The sequence below is a fragment of the Protopterus annectens genome, chromosome 7.part0, assembly GCF_019279795.1.
Source record: "Protopterus annectens isolate FY-2018-M chromosome 7.part0, PAN1.0, whole genome shotgun sequence".
NCBI classification, from domain to species: Eukaryota; Metazoa; Chordata; order Ceratodontiformes; family Protopteridae; genus Protopterus; species Protopterus annectens.
Genome location: NC_056739.1, coordinates 1,185,406,107 through 1,185,429,080, shown reverse-complemented (window position 1 = coordinate 1,185,429,080; position 22,974 = coordinate 1,185,406,107). Strand labels below are relative to the sequence as shown.

Here is a 22,974-nt window from a genome sequence, read left to right as displayed (position 1 = left end):
TTTAGTAATACTGAGGTCATCAGTGGCAGAGGTGGGAATGCATAGATTTTTAGGAAGTTCCAGTTGAATGAGAGAGCATCTATTTTCCAAGCTTGTGGATGGTATGTCCTTGAGCAGAATTTTTGTAGATGATGGTTGAGGTGAGAGGCAAATAAGTCTACTTCTGGCCTGCCCCATGTCGAAGTGAGTTGTGTGAAGATCTTCAGATGTAACCTCCACTCGTGTGGATCTGTGAAATTCCTGCTTAGGCTGTCCGCCAGCACATTGTCTTTGCCTGGAACAAACTGGGATTGTAACTGTATGTTTAGGCTCAGTGATTTTTCCCAAAGATTCATTGTCAGTCTGCAAAGGGGGTAAGAATGGGTGCCCCCTTGCTTGTTTATATACCACATCACAGTGGTGATGTCTGTCCGTATCAGTAAATGGCCTTGCTGAAGTTGTTGTCGAAAGGCCTCGATGGCATGCATTACTGCCAGCATTTCCTTTTGGTTTATATGCAGATGTGTTTCCTTTGGAGACCATTGTCCTTGTATACATCTGCCTTCCATGTGCGCCCCCCATCCAAGGTCTGAGGCGTCTGTGGTCATGGTCTGTGTTATCTATGGTTTTTTGAATGACATACCTGTGTTTGCCTGGCTTGCCGAGGCCCACCATAGGAATTCCTTTTGTAAGCATGGAATGAGCGGTATGGTTGTCTCTAAGTTGCTGCTGTGCTGAGACCATAGGCTTTTTAGGTACCATTGAAGCTTTCTCATGTGTAGTCTTGCTAATGGAACCAGGAGAATGCAGGATGCCATGTAACCCAGGGCCTGTAGGAATCTCCTTGCAGTCATCTGGGTGAGTTTTGCCAAACCTTTGAAATAATGAGTTAACTTCTCTTGCTTGTCTTCTGTCAGGTAAGCCATTTGAGAGGCTGTGTCTAGTTTGGCTCCTAAGAAGGTTATTTGCTGGGATGGTTGAAGTCTTGACTTTTGGAAGTTGACTGTGTATCCCAGAGCCTGAAGTAATCGTATGACATAGTTCAAGTTTTTTGTCAACATCAATTTGCCGTCCGCTTGTATGAGGCAGTCGTCCAGGTACGGGTAAATTTGGATCCCCTGGAGCCTGCAATGAGCAATTACTGAAGCCAGGCATTTTGTGAATACTCTGGGCGCAGTAGATAAGCCAAATGGCAATGCTGAGAATTGATAATGCTCTGGCCCTGCAAGAAATCTGAGGTATCTTCTGCAACTGTGTCTGATAGGGACATGCAGGTATGCCTTCTTGAGGTCCAGAGTAATCAGCCAAGACCCCTTGCCCAGCATGGGAAGGAGTTGCTGTAGAGTCAGCATTTTGAACTTTGGTACTATGAGAAAGGTGTTTAATGCGGACAAATCCAGTATTGGTCTCCATTGAGTTTCTTTTCTTGGAACAAGGAACAGTCTTGAGTAAAACCCCTGGCCTTGTTCTTGTTGTGGAACTCTTTCTATTGCTTTTATCCGAGCCAGCAGAGAAATTTGCTTGATAGCCTCTGCCCTCTGGTTTTGTGGTAGGTTTGGCATGCCTTGCTTTCTTGGTAAGGTATGAAAATGGAACCTGTAACCTTGGTCTATAATGTCCAAAATCCATTTGTCCTTTGTCAATCTGTGCCAATTGTCTGAAAACAGAGATAATTTTCCATGCAGGAGCTTCTATTTGTTCCTTGGTAGGCGGAAGTAGAGGAAAGTCATTGAGATTGTGGCTGTGGGGCAGGGAAACCCTGTGTCACTTCTTTGGTTTGCTGGCTGCCATTGTCGTCCCCTGTAAGGACCTCTGTATTGTCCTCTTCCTCTGCCACGCCTGTTTTACCCCTTTGAAATTTTTCAGGATTAGGAAAGGACCAGTTTTTTGAAGGCCAATTCCTACTGAATCTGGGGGGCTGAACCTGGAGGAAATCTTTAACCGTCTGAACTGATTTTGCTTTTTCCTCAATGGACTTTAACACATCTTTAGCATTAGCACCAAAAAGCTTCTTCTTTTCCAAGGGTGCATCCAGAAGTTTTGCCTTAACATGATCTGGTAGAGGTTGTTCTTTTAACCATGCATGTCTACGAATGACTGCCCCTGTCATAGCTGCCCTACATGAAGCTTCCAGTGCATCATACCCACACTGCACGAAGTGATTGCTGACTTACTGAGAATTATGTACAGCTTCCTGCAAAGACTTCCTGTCTAAAGGATCAGGAGAGGCCAGTGTTTTCTGTAAATCTTCTAACAGGAAATCCTGACATTGTAACATATGAAAAAGGCAATTCAAAGCTCTCATAGATAAAGTAGTGGAGGTGTAGACCTTTTTCCCCCATCTCTCTAATGACCTAGCTTCCCTGTTGGAAGGCAAGGGGTTTTTAGAGGTGGGAGCTGAAACACCTTTAGGTCCCTGAGAAATAGTTTCCAAATCAACAGTATGGGCCCTGAATAAATGGGAATGTGTTTCTGGGACCCTGTAATACCTGTCTGGCTTGGCTGGAGCAGGAAGAAGAGAATCAGGGGTAACACTGGAGTCAGAATATAAATCATCCAAAACATCAAGCACAGGAGGGATTGCTAAGGGCCTGTGTGCTGGGGCTTTTTAAGGAAAGTTCGAAGGCGCTTTCTGGAATCAGAATATTCCTGGCCTTGCCACTTGAAATGTTCCCTCATGGTATGCAGAACTTCCCCAAAAGAAATATCCTCAGGAGGGGAGGCCGAGGGAATGGAATCCTCTGCATCCGAGTCCTCATAGGTCTGGAAGAGCTCTTCCTGGCCATCGGAGTGGACAGAGTCCTCAGAATCTTCATCTGAAGGGATAGGGTCAGAGGGTTCAACCCGGGGCCTCTTATCAGGAGGAGGCTGGGATCCTCTCTCAGGATGGGCCTGTGAACCTCTAATCATAGAAATTAAGTCTGCGGCCATAGTCATGATTTGTGTCTCTGGAGTAGGCTGAGGTAAGGCTTTAGCAGTAAGGTGCTTGGTCTTGCTGGCTGCCTTAGCCCGAGTGTAGGCCTTAATAGACATGGCCATAGGAGGCCTGGCAGCTCCACATGCAGGAGTGACCTTATCTACAGCAATGGTCTCGGGTATTTCCTCGGTTTCAGTATCCGGAGGAAAATCTATAACTGGCGTCGGAGTGGTATCCGGTATCGGAGTAGTCGGTAATGCAGTGTCTTCGGTTCGGAGCGGTGGAATAACCGTCTCTGGAGGAACCGGAGCACTTGCGGTAGGTTTAGGCGTGGAGTCGGAGGTAGACGCGGGCCGAGGATGTCGGTCCCGGTCTTTTCGTTTCTTGGGAGTTTGCGATGTCAGAAGTTCCGACGGCATTGTATAAGCAAATTTTTCGCCGAAAAAATCTTCAGCGAACTCCGCCCGGCGCCTAAGAGTGCGCATATTGAAGTGAGCACAGGCGACACAGGCCGAGACATTGTGGTCTGGGCCAAGGCAAGGAAGACAGTAAGAGTGGAAATCCTTATGAGGTATTTGTTTACCACAAGAAAGACAATTGTTAACTCTTTCAGTAATTTCTGACATCGGCTGAGGCAAGAAAAGGTCCCCAATGGGGTACTTAGCTTTTTTGATGACTTCGGAATCGAAGAATACAGGAGCTGACCAACCGGCACTTGCGAACTGCTTCTGCTTCGGGCACCGCGCGGCAAGAAAGACTGAAGAAAATGGCGTCGGCTGATGCTTATGTACTCCAGCCGCTCTGACGTCGGAGAGAAATGCGACATCAGCCGACGTCGGACCCAGACTTTGGAATCCGGCCAACCGAGGGCTGCCTGAGGCAGGACAACCCATATGTTATGACTGCAGTTGCATTCTTGAAGGACATCAGGTGACGCAGTAAGAATGAAAATCTCTGTGAGGTATTTGCTTTCCACAGGCAAGACGATAGTTAACTTTTTCTGACATCGGTTAGAGCAAGAAAAAAGGATCCCCAGTGGGGTACTTAGCTTTAGAAGACTTCAGGTTTGAAACTCGAAAAATGAAAATGTCAGATAGCGGCCGACCGGCACTTGCGAACTGCTTCTGCTTCGGGTTCCTTCACGGCAAGAAAGACTGATGTAATGGCATCGACTGCATGTTTTATACCCCTGACAACCTGACATCATGGAAGAGGTGACAGCATCCGATGCAGAAATCCCAAGACTCTGGTATTTGGGCCAACTGAGGGCTACCTACAGGCAGATAGACTGAGGGCTACCTGCAGGCAGATAACACACATGAAGAACATCTTGTTGTGTTATTGTGCAGGCTGAATCAAGGGAAGTCCCAGAGTGTTTAAAGCGTAAATTCAGAGAAATGTGTAACCCCCAGACTAATGTCACATTAGAGCGGCATTTGTTTTACACGAGAGATCAAAAGCAAAGGGAAACTTTTGCAGCTTATATTACTGACCTGAGAAAAAGTTAAAACATGTAGGTTTGGTGATTTAAAGGATGAGTTGATAAAGGACAGACTCGTGTGTGTGGTATTAATAATGGTGCTGTGAGAAAGATTTTGCTCTGTGACAGTGATTTAACACTGAGTAAAGCCAATGAGATTTGTCAGATTCATGAAGTTGCACAGAAAGGCATACAAATATAGCTGCTAATGTTAAGGGCATGGTTTCAGTAGGCTCCAGAGCTCATGTAGACAACATGCAACATATGACAGGCAGACGCAGGCCTAAGCACGTGGCAGCAGCAGCCCCTGCAGGACTTCCAGGTAAAACCCGCAGTCTTCTAGCACATTCCAAGAACAGTTTGGTTAAAGGAGCATGTTCAGTGCTGAACCAAGGATATCTAGTGCAAAACAGACATTCCTCAGTACAGCATGAGTGAATCAGCAAAACCTAAATCAAGTTTTATTGTTAACTGTCACAACTGTGGCGCCAGCCATGAATCCAGAAGAGAAAACTGCATGGCATTTGATCAGCAATGTCAACAGTGTAAGAAATGGAACCATTTTCAAAGATTTGTAAATCGGGTAAGCCTCATACAGTTACAAACAACAGGCACTCCAAAAATCAAGTTAATCAAATAGACCTGCAACAGTCTACCTATGTAGATGGTGTGTCAGTAATTGGTGAAAAGACTGATGCAGTAGATTTACTGGCAAGAAGTGTTACGTACTGTCCGGATCAATTAAATCCAATGAGCTGAAAGTACACACTGGTTCAAAGTGTAATGTCATGTCTGCAGATACTTTTGCAAGGGTCAGACCTGGTGAATAACTAAATGTGACTAGTTGTGTGAAATTTGTAGCTTATGGAAGACAAGAAATTCAAACAGAAGGCTCAGTAGTGGTTTCATTTTATGTGGCCAAGCACTGTTACAGCCTATTGTTCTATGTGGTTCAAAGACCTGTGCAGTTATTGTGTCTCAGAGAAAATGAATCTGTGTTCTTTTACCAAATAAGTTAATCAAATAAGCACACGTCCTAGTTTCAGCTTCACCAATACTATTTTTTCAGAGTATGCTGATGTTTTTGATGACAGATTGGGCAAACTTCCAGTTGTGTATTCCATGAAATTAGACCCAGAAATCAGTCCAGTGGTCAGAACAGCAAGAAAAGTTATCATAGCTATGCAGCATAAAGTCAAAGCTCAGCTGGACAAAATGGTGCAACAAGGTGTAATTTGTCCAGTTACAGAACCTACCGAATGGGTGTCGCCCATGGTAGCAGCTCATAGAAAAGGCTCAGATGAAATCAGAAAATGCATTGACCCAAGAGATTTGAATGAAGCACTGAAAAGACCACATCATCCCATGCATACAGTCAAAGAGGTTGCAGCCGATACCACATCCCACTGTTTTTTCTGTCTTAGATGCAAAGAGTTTGTTTTGGCAAGTGATGCTTGATCGCAAATAAGAAGTTATGTACCTACCATAACGTTCCATGTTAGTTGTCTTCTTTTCACCTTCTTTCTTGCTGGTTGGGTTCGGAGCCGAGCCTCGGCTCCGACTCGGCCATCTTCAAAAGCTCGAGAGCTGCTTACTGGCTTGAGGCCCCCCTATATCCCATGATGCCTGGCGCTAGATACCCAGATCTCATTTGGTAAACCTAACTACAGACATAATAATAACAATTATAATAATAATAATACAGTAAACTGTAGTAGGATGCATGAACCTACTGGAGAGACTGATAGTGAGAAGTAATAGCCAGAGAAGACTCAGCCAGTGATAAAAAAAAAAAAAACATAAGAAACTCTTCTTGGTCTACTAGGATAGGGGGATGGAGGGTGGGATGCAAGAAAGAAGGCGAGAAGAAGACAACTAACATGGAACGTTATGGTATGTACATAACGTCTTAATGTTAAGTTGTCTATCTCGCCTTCATTCTTGCTGGTCGGGACAGCATCCCTAGCACCTCAATCCTGGCTGGCTCATCGGAACAGACTCTTCAGAACAATGGAACCAAAATCAGCTCTGCCCCTGGAGGCCACATCCAGCTTATAATGTGAAATGAAGGTGTGAGGATTGGCCCATGTAGCTGCCGCACAAATAGTTTCCATTGGCAATCTTGCCTGAAAGGCCACTGAAGTAGCTAGAGCTCTAGTGGAGTGACCTTTTGGTTTAGCAGGAAACTTTTTATTCCTTAACGGATATATAAATGTAATAATAGATGTCAACCACCTAGATAAGGTTACTTTCGACACCGGTATGCCTTCTTTACCCTCAGCATAGGACAGGAACAACTGGTCTGATTTTCTGATTTGCTTGGTTCTATGCAAGTAAAAGCGTAATTGTCTATGAACGTCCAACTGATGTAATTTGTATTCCGCTTTGTTGGAATAATTTGGAAAAAACACTGGTAGGTCAATGGACTGATTCAAATTATTATCAGAAGCAACCTTTGGAAGAAAGGAAGGGTTAGTCCGAAGAGAAACTCTATCATTGTGAAAAACTAGGTAAGGAGGACGAACACAGAGAGCCTGAAGTTCAGAAACTCTTCTAGCCGACGTAATTGCAACCAGAAGGGTTTTCCAAGAAAGAAACTTCAATGAAAAAGAAGCTGCAGGTTCAAAGAGGGGCAGTATCAGGGAAGCTAAAATCTAATTCAGATCCCAAGGAGGCAGGGGATCTCTTACTGGGGGCCTGAGTACAGTGGTCCCTTTAAGAAAGGCTTTACAAAGCTTATGGGACATGATGCTTGTATCAGCTAGGCCAGTATGAAAGTTTGAAATTGCAGCTAGCTGAACTCTAATCATGGCAGAAGAGGATCCAACTCGAAAAAGTTCCGCTAGAAATTCTAAAATATGGTGGACAGGGGCTGAAAAGGGATCTATATTCCTGGTCTCTGCCCATAAGGAAAAACGTTTCTACTTACTAGCATAAGTTTTTCTAGTGGTAGACTTATGCGAGGATAAGATGATTTCACGCACCAAGTAGGAGATGTTCGGAAGCCTGGCTAAGGTTGGAAGTGGAGCAACCAATCAGTGAGCTGGAGAGATTGAAGAGATTGGTGCAGCCTGCCCAATTGATGGATCAAGAGGTCTGTAAGTGGGTCCAGAGCTGCTCCAGAAGGTGATGATGCAGGAACGGGAACCAAATTTGTCGAGGCCAGTAAGGGGCAATGAGGATCATCTTGCATCCCAATGTGGTTACTTTCTGTATTAGTTTGGGAATCAGGGGAAACAGAGGGAATGCATAAAGAAGTCCCTGAGGCCAATCGTGAACTAGAGCATCTCTGGGGAAGTGTCCGGGAAGAGGGAGGAGAAAGAAGAAATTGTCGCACTTGCTGTTGAAGGGGGTGGCAAAAAGGTCGCAGCAAGGCCACACGTGAGGCATGAGAATTGCTCTGCTCAGCCTGTCTGCTATAACGTTGGACTTTCCAGGGATGTGCGCCATCAGAAACCGTTGGGAAGAGATCGCCCACTGCCAAAGTCCGAGTGCTTCTCAACATAAGGGGTAGGACTTGGTTCCGCCCTGCTTGTTGATGTACCATACTACTGACATATTGTCGGTTTGAATTGCAATGGTCCCGGTTGGAAGAGAGTTCTGAAGAGCTTGCAACGCTAAAAGCACGGCCCTCATCTCCAAGACGTTGATATGCAGATGGTACTCGTGAGGCTGCCAGGTGCCTTGGACTGTTCTGTCCTGAAAATGCCCCCCCACCTGATCAGGGAGGCATCCGTGGTTACCGTAGCTACTGGAGGAGGAAGAACAAATGGTCTGCTCTGGTGTAATGATGGGGAAACCATCCACTAAACAAGTTGGTTTTTGCATGACTGTGTGATCATTATCATGTGAGACCATTGGGAGTTGCTGGAAGGACCATTGTGTGAACACCATCCACTGAAGAATTCTCATGTGAAAACGTGTAAGGGGGACTAGTATGATAGCCGCTGCCATGAGACCCAATCTTCTTAGGACGAATCTGGCCTGAATTTTTTTGCATCCTAATAAGATCTGCACATGTCGTCGAATGTCTAACACTCTGTCTACTGGAAGTCTCGCTGACATGTCCTTTGTATTTTAGTTTGCACCTATAAAGGTGATAGATTGACAAGGCAACAATGCAGACTTTTCGAAATTTATTGTGATGCCTAGTTTGGAGTAAGCTTGGATGGTGTAGTCTCTGGCTCGCAGCAGGTGATGCCTGGGAGCCAGTCATCTAAATATGGAAACACCTGGAATCCTTGCCGTCTCAGGTAAACGGTAACTACTGCCAAACATTTGGTCAACACCCTGGGGGCTGTGGTGAGACCAAAGGGCAGAGCTCTGAACTGATAATGACTGGCTCCCAGCCAGAAGCGGAGGAATCTTCTGGAGCGTCTGTCCATTTTGATATGGTAGTATGCGTCCTGAAGATCTATGGAGCACATCCAATTGTCCTGACCCAGAAAGGGTAAAATGGACTGTAGCGTGACCATCCGGAACTTCGTTCTTTGAACAGACCTGTTTAGTCTGCTGAGATCCAGAATGGGTCTCCAGTCCACTGTCTTTTTTTGGTACCTTGAGTAAATTCCGGATCCTTGCTGGTCTGCTGGGACTGACTGGATGGCTCTTTTTCTTAGCAGTTTTGAAATTTCTTGAACTGCTTGATCCCATAGATTGGGTGGAACATCTGGAAGGGATTTGTTGGGTATGTGTGGAGTGCGAAGGAAGGGGATTTTGTAGCCTTCGGATATGATAGACAGTACCCATCTGTCTTGTGTTATACTTTGCCAGGCCTTTGGGTACAGCGATAATCTTCCCCCGACTGCCTCCGAAGGTGGACAGCCGGGCAGCACTTCAGGGATGCTGGAAGGGCTTGTCAGAGAAAGATTCTCTTTGGCCCTGATTTTGCGGACCCCCTCTGCCCCTAGGGCGGTGTCAATTGTTCCCTCCTCTGCCCCTGGAGGGGAACTCTCCATGTGTGTCAGGCACGGCTCCCTGGGGTTTCCGGAACCACATTTTCCCACTCTTCTGACCCTTGGGATATGGTATTGAAGGAGTGGAAAAACAGACTCCCACAGCAGAGAGAATCTTGCCTTCCTGTTCACACCTGGTAAGGGTATCCTTCACCTGTGGTCCAAACAGAGCAGAACCATCAAAAGGAGTGTTGGTGAAAGACGCCCTGAAGGGTTCCGCAAAGTTGCATAACCGCATCCAAGCGTGCCTCCTCAAAGCCACGCCTGTGCCTGCGGCCCTACTCACGCCATCGGCTGCATAAGAGATGAGCCGCATGGAGGAGTTTACTACCGAATTAAGAGTCGCCAGCTGGGAGGCAACCTTAGCCTGGGCCCCCGCAGCTGATGGATCTTGAAGGGTATCTCCTAGCTCTTTAAGGAGATCCCTTTGAAGGTGGGTAAAGTGACACAAATAGTTCAGCGACCTCATGGAGAAGGTCGCTGAGGAAAACATCTGCTTCCCATATCTGTCCATCGTCCTAGATTCCCTATTAGGGGGATGGACAGACAAAAAAGTTTCAGCCAACTCTTTTTTTTGTGGCCGCTGCTACCACCATGGCATCAACGGGAACACCCTTGGTCAGAAATTGCTTGTCTTGTGGGGCAGTAATAAATTTTGTGGGCCTGCGGGGAGTTGGTTCCATTGTGTCTGGAGCTGACCACACCTTTCGAGCCACCACAGACATCAGTGGATCGAAAGGCGGAGACACCCAGGAAGTGGAGGGTCAGGATCCAAACGCGTCCAGGAATACAGACTCATCCTCTGAAGGGTTAAGGGTAGTCCGGTTCCCCCTCTGCCTAAGAATCTCAAGGATGTCTGAGAAGGAGACGTCCTCAGACGGGGATCTCAGGGACCCTTCAGACTCCTCCAAGTCGGTATCCGAAGTGACAGACTCATGGGAGTAGACATACTTCCTCTTGCATTTCCTCTTTCGAGGGGGCTCCTCTGAATAAATGGGGGAGGCCTCGGAAGAGGAAGATACACCCAATGGGGTGCCCTGGAGCTCTTGTTCCCCACGCTTGGGGTCTGGAGGAGGGGCAGAGGCAGGAGCAGGCACCATGGGGGGAGGAGCCGATGAGGTTGACCATGAGGCTGACTCAGATGCCAGCACACTCCTCATGACATCAAAGGCGCCTCTTCCCGATATCAGAGAAGGCTCCTGCTCCGAAGAGACCAGAATCCTTCCCGGCACCGAGAGAGACGGCTCTGAAGCCGATGTAGGAGCCAAACTCACCTGCGCCAAAGCTCCGAGAGGGAGAACGGGGTTGGACAAGGATCCGGTGCCACTCGCCCCCTCGGAGCCGATGAGGGAGTCCCGGCACCCAGATCCCCCCAAGGATGGCACCATGGAAGAGATCAGAGCCGACGACTGAACCAAAAGGGGAGGTATCGGTGCCAACGGTCCCACGATCCTAGCCTCAGCATGCTCCAGCTCTGAGCTCAAGAGATGAGTCGAAGGAGGAACTACTGCAGAGACAGGTAGAGCCGAACCCTGATGAGGGGGGCTGGATAGCATTTTAGCCAGGGCCTGCGCTTTTAAAAGCCTGCTCACCAGTCTCTCCAAATCATGGTCAGATAGTCTAGACGACCAAGAAGATTGAGATCGATGACTTCGATTGCAACAAGGGTGACCCCGGAGCCAAATGTATCGACTCTAAGGATGGTGATCTGGAGCGTTTTTGACTCCCTGACAGTTCCGACAGAAGAGTCGGCGCCGGCTGGGAGTTAGGTACTTCGGCTGCAGTCAGAGCCGAAGTTGGCTTGGAGATGGGTACTTCGGTTCCAACCGGAACCGAAGTTGAAGCAGACGCCACACCCGACAACGGCTCCGAACTGGGAGCCGGCGGCTTCGATGGCTTGGAAGGTTTCACTGACTGAGCCTTGGCCGGTGATCCATCAGGTTTAAGCAAACCCCTAAGGATAAGCTTATTCCTACGCTCCTGCAGGACTCTTGGACTAAAGGCGTGACACACCGAACAAGAGTTCTGTAGGTGTAGGGCACCCAAGCAATAGACACAAGAAGTGTGACCATCTGTCAGTGACATTTTCTGACAGTATGAGTCACACTTCTTGAATCCAGACACTTTCATGTCTTTAGACATTCCTGTAAAGGAAAAATCAAAATACAAAGAAAGAGTACAAAGGGAAGTAGGTAACTAGAAGAAAACACACACAGTCCACACAAGTTACCACACCCTAACAGCACACACACTTTATAATATAAGAAAGTCTAAACGGACCTACCAACTACCACAATTTCTAATGAAAAAATGTTACTACCTTAAAAAAGGAAACAAGGATAAGCCTCTAACTGAAATGACTTATCTTAAAAAGGAAAACGGAAGTGGGGGACAGAGGGGAAAACTCTCTAAGAAGAAAACGAGTTTTCAAGGGGTTAAACACTAACAAATACTACAACTATGTATGAACACTAAGTATTCTAACTAATAATATACAAAAAGTTCTAAATATATATCAATAAAGTGAAAAAAAATGACCTGAGCCAGTAATCGCAACCTCGTAGCAGAAGCGGCAAACGAGATCTGGGTATCTAGCACCAGGCATCATGGGATATGGGGGGGGCCTCGAGCCAGTAAGCAGCTCTCGAGCTTTTGAAGATGGCAGAGTCGGAGCCGAGGATCAGCTCCGAACCCAACCAGCAAGAATGAAGGCGAGATAGACAACTTAACATTTTTCATTACTGACTACATTCAGTACTCCATTTAGAAGATACAGATTCCTCAGAACGCCATTTGGAATAAAAATTCTGCAAATGAAAACTTTCAGCGTGCAATGGAGCACATTTTTCCGGGTTATCCTTGTGCCATAATAGTAGATGATATACTGTTCAGAGGCAATGGTGAGGCAGAGCATGACAGAAATCTTAAGAGTTCTAGACAGAGCACATGAAGTGAACTTACAAGCTCAATCCTTTGAATGCAAATTCAGACTACCGAAAGTTGTATATGTAGGTCATTTGTTTACAAGTATGGACTTGAGACCAGACCCGTCCAAGCAAGCAGCCATTCTTGAAATACCAGCACCAGACAATGTGCAAGCTCTACAACATCTTCTTGGTATGGTCAATTACTCAGGCAAGTGTATACCAGACTTCAGAGTTCACAGCACCTTAGGGAGAGAGCTCGCACATAAAAACATTACTTGGTCATGGCTAGACCAGCACCTGAAAGCATCTGAAGTTCTTAAGCAGAAAATTGCTGCTCCACCAACACTAAGATACTATGACGTCAGCAAACCAGTAACTCTTTCCTGCGATGCTTCACAATTTGGGTTAGGTGCAGTTATTCTTCAAGAGGGTAGACCAGTAGCCTACGCATCTGGAACACTTACCCAGGCTGAGATGCAATATGCTCAAATTGAGAAAACTTTTGGCAATAGTGTTTGCATGTTCCAAAGTTCATGATTATATCTATGGTCGAGAAATTCAGATTGAAACTGATCATCAGCCTTTAGTTACCATTTTAAAAAGAGGCCTATGCATTCAGCTCCAGTGAGATTACAAAGAATGATGCTCAAATTGCAAAAGTATAACTTCAAAAATGGTCTATACAAAAGGAAACTTCTTTATCTGGCTGATACCTTAGCCAGATCACCCAGAAATACAATAGAACAGCTTGACGCAGAGAATTTTGACTTTGATGTCATGGAAGTGTGTAACTTTTCTACCACAAGACTTGATAAGCTACGAGATCATACAGTGACTGATCCAGTTTTGCAGAGCTCAGTTACTATATCAGAGCTGGATGGCCTTCAAATCAATCAAATGTACCACGAGAAGTGCAATCTTACTTTCCTTAGAGAGATGAGTTTTTGATGGAAGATGGTATTATTTTCAAAGGTCCTAAAATTGTTGTTTCTGCTTCCTTACAACAAGAATATATCCAGATTTTGCATCGCAGTCACCTGGGTTCTGAATCTACTAAGGAAAGAGCGATAGGACTAGTATTTTGGACTTCTCTAGGGAAAGACATTGATAGAGCACTTTCTTCCTGTTCAGCATGTAACAGTACTAAAGCACATTTGCAAAGAGAACCACTTCAGCTAACTCAAACTCCTGATCTACCTTGGTCAATTGCAGCTACTGACATATTCAAGTGGAACCATCAACATTACTTAGTACTGGTAGACTCTTATTCTAATTGGTTTGAGATCGATCTACTACCTAATCTAACTTCTACTACAGTCATTACTAAGTTGAAATGCCATTTCTCAGTCCATGGCAGTCCAAGGAAATTAATCCCTGACAATAGTATGCAACTTACCAGTCAACTGTTTCAGAAATTTGCCAGAGAATGGGACTATGTGCATGTACTAGTAGTCCAGAGTATCCAGAATTAAATGGACTTGCTGAATGTGCAGTACAGAGTGCAAAGCAATTTTTTGCTGAATGTGCAGTACAGAGTGCAAAGCAATTAGCTGAAAAGTCAAAGTGTAATAACACCAATGTTTTTTTTGAATTTACTCAATCTCAGAAACATACCCTCATGACGATATAATTGGCTCACCTGTTAAGAGACTTCTATCTAGGCAAACCAGAACATTACCTATCAGTTCTAGTTTATTGAGGCCTAAAGCTAACAATAAGCAAGCCATCAAAGCCCAGTTATCTAGAAAGTGTCTTTTCCAAGTCCAGCTATGACAAGTCAAGCAGATTTCTTCGTCCACTGAAAAAAGGAGAAATAGTGAGGATAGAAACAGCAAAAGGTTTCGACCATATTGGTCAAGTAATGAGTACTTGTGCAGAGCTGAGATACTATTTTGTTAAATCCAACGGTGTAGAGTACAGGAGAAATCGCAGGCATCTTCTACCTGTAGCAGAACCTATATTGCAGCTTTGTACCCGTGATAAAGACTCTCTCAGAGCAATCCAGATGATATTTCTGTTCCCGAACGTGTCTTGACTCCTGATACTGTTCCTGCAGATGATTCCAGTGTTCCTAAGATTGAACAGTCAGCAGACACAGTTCCAGTTGCTAAACCAGACCCCAAATTTGATGTCACATGATTTGGTCGCATTTCAAAGCCTTGTGAGAAATACCCAGCAACTTGGACATAGTTGTATATATGTATCTATCTTTGTATAATTCAAAAACAGAAATCCTGGAAGAACACCGCTGGATGCCTCAAATAGTAAAAATAAAGACTTTTAATAAAAACTTGTGCAAAACAGATTAGCGCTTTCGGGTTGATAGCCCTTCATCAGATGAATAACAGACATCAAAACTCACAATTTAAACATACCATCTTTCCAATCAGCATCTAATAAAATACCCGCCTATTTTTCAGGGTGGGTTTCACTGGGATGACATCATTAAGACCCGGCCCCCTATGGGCCATGAGCTGTATAATCCATCTAGATTCAATTAATTCAGTTAGTTGTTTGATGTCTCCACCCCTTCTCCCCAAGCTAACATTAACTATAGCCCTAAAACTAAAATTGTGTGTGGGATTATCTTGAGTATGTCTAAAGAGGGCATTGTGCTGATCACTGTTCCTAATGGCAAAACCAACAATATGTTCAAAGTCAGGATCCTACAGCATGTATCTGCCATTAGGAACAGTGATCAGCACAATGCCCTCTTTAGACATACTCAAGATAATCCCACACACAATTTTAGTTTTAGGGCTATAGTTAATGTTAGCTTGGGGAGAAGGGGTGGAGACATCAAACAACTAACTGAATTAATTGAATCTAGATGGATTATACAGCTCAAGGCCCACAGGGGGCCGGGTCTTAATGATGTCATCCCAGTGAAACCCACCCTGAAAAATAGGCGGGTATTTTATTAGATGCTGATTGGAAGATGGTATGTTTAAATTGTGAGTTTTGATGTCTGTTATTCATCTGATGAAGAGCTATCAACCCGAAAGCGCTAATCTGTTTTGCACAAGTTTTTATTAAAAGTCTTTATTTTTACTATTTGAGGCATCCAGCAGTGTTCTTCCAGGATTTCTGTTTTTGCTTCATTGGTGTGTGCCTTTGGAGGAACTATATCAGCACCTAGCATTGATCTTTGTATAAGTGCATGATGAAAATCATTTCTATGTAAACTGCATATTCGTTGCTATCGGTGACAATGCCTAACTTATTTTCTCAAAGAGGGAGGATGTAGAATAACAGGTGTGTTGTACCTTTAAGAAGAATTTTCAAGATGTGTGTGTGCATATAAACACCAAGCGCATGTTAGCCTCAGTGCCATTTTGAAGGTGCAGCCAGAATGTTAACATCTATGTGCGATAGCTAGTTTGCTTATAAGTTATAGTGACTTAACCTAATTTACGACGTGTTTGCATACAATAAAGCAGTTTGAACAAGAACCCAGGATGCTCGCTTGTTTTATACTGACCTGGCGAGCAATAGGTGTCATCTTTCTCATGTATTACTTGACTTATAATTAGAGTAATTCGTAAAGGAAATAAGGGACTCGCCAATTCATGGGTATGACTGGTATGGTACTCAAGAGAAATCAGCCTTATCTGCAGGTGAAATTATTTTGCATTTGATAAATTCAGAAAAGGACATTTCAGTGTTGTGGAACAGTGCAAGACAGTTTAATTCTTTTCAAGATATAAAATAGATGAGGATAAAACAAAAGCTACAGCAGTAATCTGTAATCCCACACATTAACTGGTTTAGCAATACCCATATTTATGGGGAAAGCAAAAGATAAAATACTTAGGTGCTTGGATTAAAAAACAATTATATTCTGGCAGCTAAAGATATCCAGGAAAAGGCTAAACAAAAAACAAAAGATACGTTTTATAATGAAGTGCTGAATACAGTCAAGAATGCATCGGTTTGCAAAAATATTCCATTCAGTGTCAGACTTTATTTTCACCAAACTGTTTGCTAGTTTCCCTTTAAGTAAAAAATAATGAGAAATGTGAAAAAAGGAGCAGAACATACAACCTTTTACTTACCTAATTCTGTCACTTGTACCACTGTAGCCCCAACGGCTCTCAACTTGCTGAAATCGATTAATGCAACATTCTTTCCCTCTGAGACAACATCTTGGTCTATCAATATAATCCACCTTGGGTTTGGGATTAACAGTGAAATGAAGAAATAAATTTACCACTTCCCGATCTGATAGTATCCCTGACTGGGCAGGACCTGTGATTAAAAATAAAATAAAGCATAGTTGATGAGAGCATTCAGCACAACAATAGATATTGAAATAAAATGATCACTGCTGAAGTTAACTGGTAATATGTGGAACTTAGCTGCAGGTAGACTTTAATCTAGACAGACTTCAAAAGCAAATGGACATTACCACTTTAGGCACAAAGATCCTTCCATGCTGACAATGTCAGCTGGAAGCTTTCCTGTGAAAGGGAGTATAAACTACATTGTCATTTGCTGTTTTTTTTTGGAGTAGGAAGCTACTAACAAGTGTGCCTGAACCCTAACCTAACTTAAAAGAACACCAAAATATAAAAAAAGAACAAAATTTACAACAAACAAAAAACAAGTTATGTAATCACCATAACATTCCATCTGTGTTGTCCATTTTCATTCTTCTTCACCATATGGGCTCGGGGATACGACCCGCTGATCTGACTTGGCCACTTCTTCCAGCTCACAGAATGCAAACTCTCGAGCTCCTCCCTTACCAATAATGCATCAGTCCCCTAACATACCTCAGATCTTCAAACGCAAAAAGTAACAAACAAGTGAAAACAAAAACCAGAAGACAAAATTACCCTGTACTTGTGAACGCCAAGGAAATTCTTGTATAGTCCACACTTGTAAATTCTCCACACTCAAATGGCTGCTGTAGACAGAATTCAGGATAAAATCTGTTATGTTAGATGCTAAATAAATGTCCACAAAGAGGTCCTATGTGACAAAATATCTATATGAATCAAGTAGTAAAAAAGATTTCTCCAAAAGCTTTATTGAACCAATACTGTGAAGCGCTTTTCGTCCCACTAGTAGTGGGACTTCTTCAGACAAACAGATTCTGACAAAAACCAAGGTTTAAATACTGGTTTTGGCGCCAAAAAGGTGCCGTTGCTAGGTTACAGTTCTATGCTTCAATTAGTTAAAGGTATAGTGTCCTAACAACTAATGAGGTGAATCTATGAATGGATTTAAAACAAAATCAACAAAACTTCAGAACCATTAAAAAGATTAAAAACATCACTAAGATGTCATTATTACAGTATCTAAATAAATACTAAGTATAAAACAAATATAAAAATATATAAGTTATATATGGTAATACAAATCACATCTATATATTACTACATGTTTCAGACTAAGGAATGAGCAGTAACCAACAAAAACCAGTATGTACAAAAGTTACTCAACTTGAGCACTAAATACATATATAAATAAGTCACATCAAAATATCGAGTGGTTACAAAAAAGAAAGAACGTTGTTGTAGGAAATTGCTATTGAAAGATGGTACAAAGTCACATTAGAACTACAATAGTCTGGTCAGAATCCCACCTAAAACACATACCTAACTACAAAGTCTAACAAAAGTCATAAATATATGTTCAGGATACACAGTGACACCTGGACAAAGAACTATTAAATAGTGCAATTAATGTGGCCAGGTCATGTAGAAAGCATATGTATTGTAATTGTAAAAGAAATATGATAAAAATATATATGTCAACATGTAAACGATAAATTTAAAATCAAACAGCAACTAGTAAACCTATATAAAAGGTAAAATGCAGGGTTACTAAGGTCAAATTTCTCCATAAGTGCGCGGTAGTGTACAGAAATTCACTTCAAAAACAAAGTAAGCAGACCCCCCCCCCCCCAAGAGTATATAATATAACAATGGTATATATCAACGTCGTAGACTTCTCAATTTCAGTAACGGATATAATGGGATAGTCTCATTAAGGCCTGGGGGGGCATTGGCATGGCACCTAATCTGCCAAAAAAGTTCTAGTACTTCCAACAGGACTTCGAAGGGTCCTTCACGGCTATCAGGTGATATGGTATCAATTGCTTTAAAGTTGAAATTATGGCTAGGGTTGTCAATAATATGTTTAGCAAGTGCATTCTCTGTTTTCTTTTTCTTAATTGCGTATAAGTGTTCGTAGACCCGTTCTCGTAGTTTCCTGTCAGTTTTTCCTAAATAAAATGAAGGACAAGCCTGGCACTGTGCCAAGTAAATTACTTTGGTTGACAAGCAGTTAAATTTATATTTGAGGTCATATGTAGTGTTCCTTACTGTGAATGTCTGCCCTGTAATCATATGTGCACAATAGTTACACATATTGCACTGATACATACCCACTCTGTGTGATCCTAGTGACACATTGTTTTGTAATATCTGTTTCAAGTTTCTCCCTTTTTTCCAGACAATCTTTGGCTTAGGTGGTAGTTTTTTACTCAGAACACCATCATTAGATATGATGTTCCAATTGTTATTAATGATGAGAGAAATAAAGTTGCTGTCTAAGCTATAGGGAGTAATAAAAGAAACATTAATATACATAGGTTCACTAGTACTTACAGGGACGGGTACTTGATTCAAGGCATTAAGAATCGGCATATAGGTACCTGCTTCTCTTTTTGATCCAACCTCAGACGTAACTTCATCAATAAGGTGTTTAGGATAACCTCTCATGGTAAACATAGAACACAAAAGTCTACATTCATCATGAAAGTCATCGTTCCTTGACCCCATTCGGGCCGCCCATACGAATTGACCTTTTACAACAGACTTTTTCTGATAAGGGGGATGGCAGCTTGAATAGTGTAATAAAGTATTAGAATAGGTATCTTTCCTGTGTATGTTAGCATAGTAAACTTTGTTTTTAAGGTCCTTCCTTAAATCTACATCTAAATAACTAATCCTGTGTCTGTTGAAATTAGATGTGAAAGTTAGAAAGTTAGAACTAGAATTACAAAATGATACTAATTCATGTGCTGTATCTTCATTCCCTTCGATTAGAATAAAAATATCTAAAAAAACGTGTATAGTACCTGATCTTATTCGTAAGGTCATGATTTCTACTTGTTATATCCTGTTCCCAACAGGCCATGACTAGATTGGCGAAACTAGCGCCGCAAGGTGAACCCATGGCCACGCCTATTTTTTGTAAATAAATATTATTATTGAAGGTAAAAAAATTGTAGGACAACACTAAATCAAGCATTTGTTCAACTAATTCTACCTCAAGTGTAGGTGCTTTCTCAACATATAGCTAACATATTCGATACCTTCTGTGTGTGGTATACATGTACATAAATCTTTAACGTCGACTGTTAAAAAATTAAATAAATCATTATACTCGACGTTGTTGATATTATATAAAAAAAGACCACGAATCCTTACATATGTTTTTTTCTTTCAGTACATATTTTTTCAAAATTGAATAAATAATTTTGGCACATGGATATGTCATACTGTTACGTCCATCTACTAGTGGTCGCATGGGGGGGATTAATTAGGGACTTATGAATCTTGGGGATGCCGAAAAGAATAGGAATCTTAGGTGCAAGCATGTTCAAATAATTAAATGTAGTCAAGTCAATCCCTTCCCTCTATAAAGAAGTCGTTAAATGTAGATTTTATGATTTTATACGCTTGGTACATTTCGTTCTTGGAAGATAATTGATAAGCAGTATTGTCGAGGAGAGATTCCATTTTCTCAACATATTGTGATTGTGTCATTATAACCAAACCACCACCCTTGTCAGGTTGAATAAACCGAATAGCAGTATTTTTTAATAATGTGAGAGACAATCTGTCCTCTTTGGAAATATTAGGTCATACATTAAACTGTTTAAGTAAAGCATATTCCTAAAGTCGTTTTCACACATTAATTCAAAGGCTGCCAAAACTGGATGTGTCGGTGGAATAAATGTACTTGCTATATGAAACTCGTTATCAACTGGATTTGTATTACTAAAATACATGCACAAATTTAATTTCCTCAAAAACAACTTAAAATCGACAATAATTGTGACTAAATTAGCCCAACAGGTAGGAACAAATGAATGACCTCGGGCTAATAATTCAATAATACTTGGTGCAACATAAACTGAAGAAAAATTGAAAATTTTAAAGTCTTTGGATGAATTGTATAAAATAGTCAAATGGTTTGCAGTATCCAGGCTTTCCTTTCCTCCCCCTCCTCCCTCGGTTGTTGGTGTTGTTCCTGTTCCGATAGTTGGGGCTGTAATAAGTGGTTTTCCGTAAATTGTAATGAGAGGCTCCTGTCCGAAAAGTTGAGGAGCGCGGTGGGGTCCCAACATGGGATACCTGCTCAGCAAGGTTATCATTCTCTTGGTAAAAAGATCGGTTGTTATTTTTACTAAATCCATTTTCTTCATTAATATTAGTTCTTTCTTCATTTTGGCCTATGATGTTACTTTGAAGAGTAGCCATAGAAGTAAAATTAACGTTATTCTGGAAGGGGGGAGGTTTAGGGTATGTTAACCCGTTACTGTACGCTATTCTGTCCCTTTTCAATTTCTTGCATTTTCCTTCCTTAATTTTATCAATATATTGGTCTATGCTAAAGAAAATCCTGTCATAGTCCTATTGGTAACGAATAAAATTCGAATGCTGTTGAATTGTCTCATTTAAGCTGGTAGCTATCTGCATAATTTCTGTGGCTTGTAGTTCATAATGTTTGCATATCATTTCTAAAAGCTCGCAGCCATGTCTGTTGAAAAGCTGAAGTCTTTGTGGAATGGTGAACCATCCACTAGGCCAGTAGGGTATTGCCAAGAACGCAACCCTTTTGGCACTATGCCTTCACTTAGGCACTCACGAAAACAGGCAATCTCAGTTTTTAACATACCTCAGATCTTGTTTGCTGCCTTTTAAATCTGTATAACATAAAATGAAACTGAAATATCATCTGGAGCTCAAAATAAGGGAACATTGGTTCCTGTAGCATCTTCCAATCCTTCCAAGTCAAATTGGTAGGGGGATGGAGGGAAGGCAGTTGAGACAAACCTGACTTCTTACACACATAGGAAATACAAATCAAGTTAATCATTTCACAAAAGTTACTTTAGAAACTGATTTGCCCAATTTTGAATGTGCGAAGGAGACAAATAATTGTTTGATTTACTGAAACATTTGGTTCTATATAGAAAAAAAATAACTGTCTGTGAACATCCAACAGCTGCAACATATACTCTACTTGAGAAATTTGAAAAGAATGCTGAAAAGGTTGATAGTTTGACAGATATTGGATTTTGATACCACCTTAGGCAGGGGGGGGGGGTCATAAGAATACACTATTCTTATGAAAAAATCAAATAAAGAGGCTTGGAAGAGAAGGCCTGCATTTCTGAGACTCTTCTAAGCAGAAGTAATGGCCACTAAAAATATAGTCTTCCATGTCAAACATTTTAGTTCGCACTTAGCTGGTGGTTCAAATGGGGACTGAGTCAAAGATTGTAAAATAATATTTAAATCCCTCAGGTGAGGGGGGTCTTTAAAAAGGAGGTCTAAGAAGAAAGGTTCCCCTTGTGAAGGCCTTACAAACTTTGGAAGAGGCAGAGGTTGAATTATTTATTCCTATTTGAGAACTGCAAATGGCAGCTAACTGAACTTTAAGAGTTGAGGAGCTAGCACCATTAAAAATTGCAGCAAAAATTCAAAACCTTTAGGTAATGGTGCGGAAAAAGGGTCAATGCCTTTTTGTTGCACCCAAAAAACAATTTTTTTTCATTTACTTTTGTAAATTTTTCTAGTGGAAGCTTTATGGGAAGATAAAACAATGTGGCAGACAGGGGAGGAGATCCTGTCTAGCATGGATGGAGAAATCATGCGGTCAACTTTAGACCTAAAATGTCCAGGTGTATCAAGTCTGTTGGGTGAGAGAGAAGGTCTGGAATTGGACCCAGCCTCAATGGAGGGTGAAGTAGAAGAGGTCAAAGAAAAGGAAATGAAATTTGACGAGGCCAATAAGGGGCAAAGAGGATAACTGTGCATTTCAGATGAGATGCTTTCTGAAGAAATTTGGGGATTAGAAGTACTGGGTGGTAGGCATAGAGAAGACTGGGAGGACCAATTGTGGATTAGAGCATTCCTCGGTGATTCCCCAGTGGGGGAATTAGGGCAAATAACCTGCTGCACGTGTTGTTGGGAGAAGATACAAAGGGGTCACAGCAAGATTGGCACAATCAATGGAAAAATCCTTTCCGTGATTTTCCTGTTGAGTGACCACTCTTGAGGCATTAGAATGGACCTGCTTACCTTATCTGCGATCACACTGGACTTTCCCAGAATATACGTTGCTATCAGAAAACGAATTAACTATATCGTCCATTGCCAAACTCTCATATCTTCTGAACACAGGGGTTAAGATTTGGTTCTCCTTGTTTGTTGATGTACTTAATGCACCAAACCACTGACATATATTGTCTGTCTGAATCACAATAGTTCTGGAGGGAAGAGTGTCTTGGAAAGGATGCTACACTAGGAAGACAGCTCTCACCTCCAGGACATTGATATGTGTGTTCGTCTCTTCAGGGTACCATGTACCTTGGACTTTCTTTTCCAAGAAACCCCCCCCAATCTGGGAAGCATCCGTAGTAGCTGGAGATTAAAGGGATGACCTTGCAATAATCTGATCAGAGTATATCCA

At 42.3% G+C, this 22,974-nt stretch overlaps 1 protein-coding gene across 1 annotated transcript in view; it reads right to left on the bottom strand.

Annotated features, from left to right (window-relative positions):
* BTBD1 (BTB domain containing 1) overlaps nucleotides 1-22,974 on the bottom strand; it is a gene marked incomplete in the record, with an annotated part of 873,751 nt that overhangs the window by 475,698 nt on the left and 375,079 nt on the right. The window contains 1 exon segment of the mRNA XM_044077796.1: nucleotides 16,314-16,506. Coding sequence (XP_043933731.1) covers nucleotides 16,314-16,506 — 193 coding nt within the window.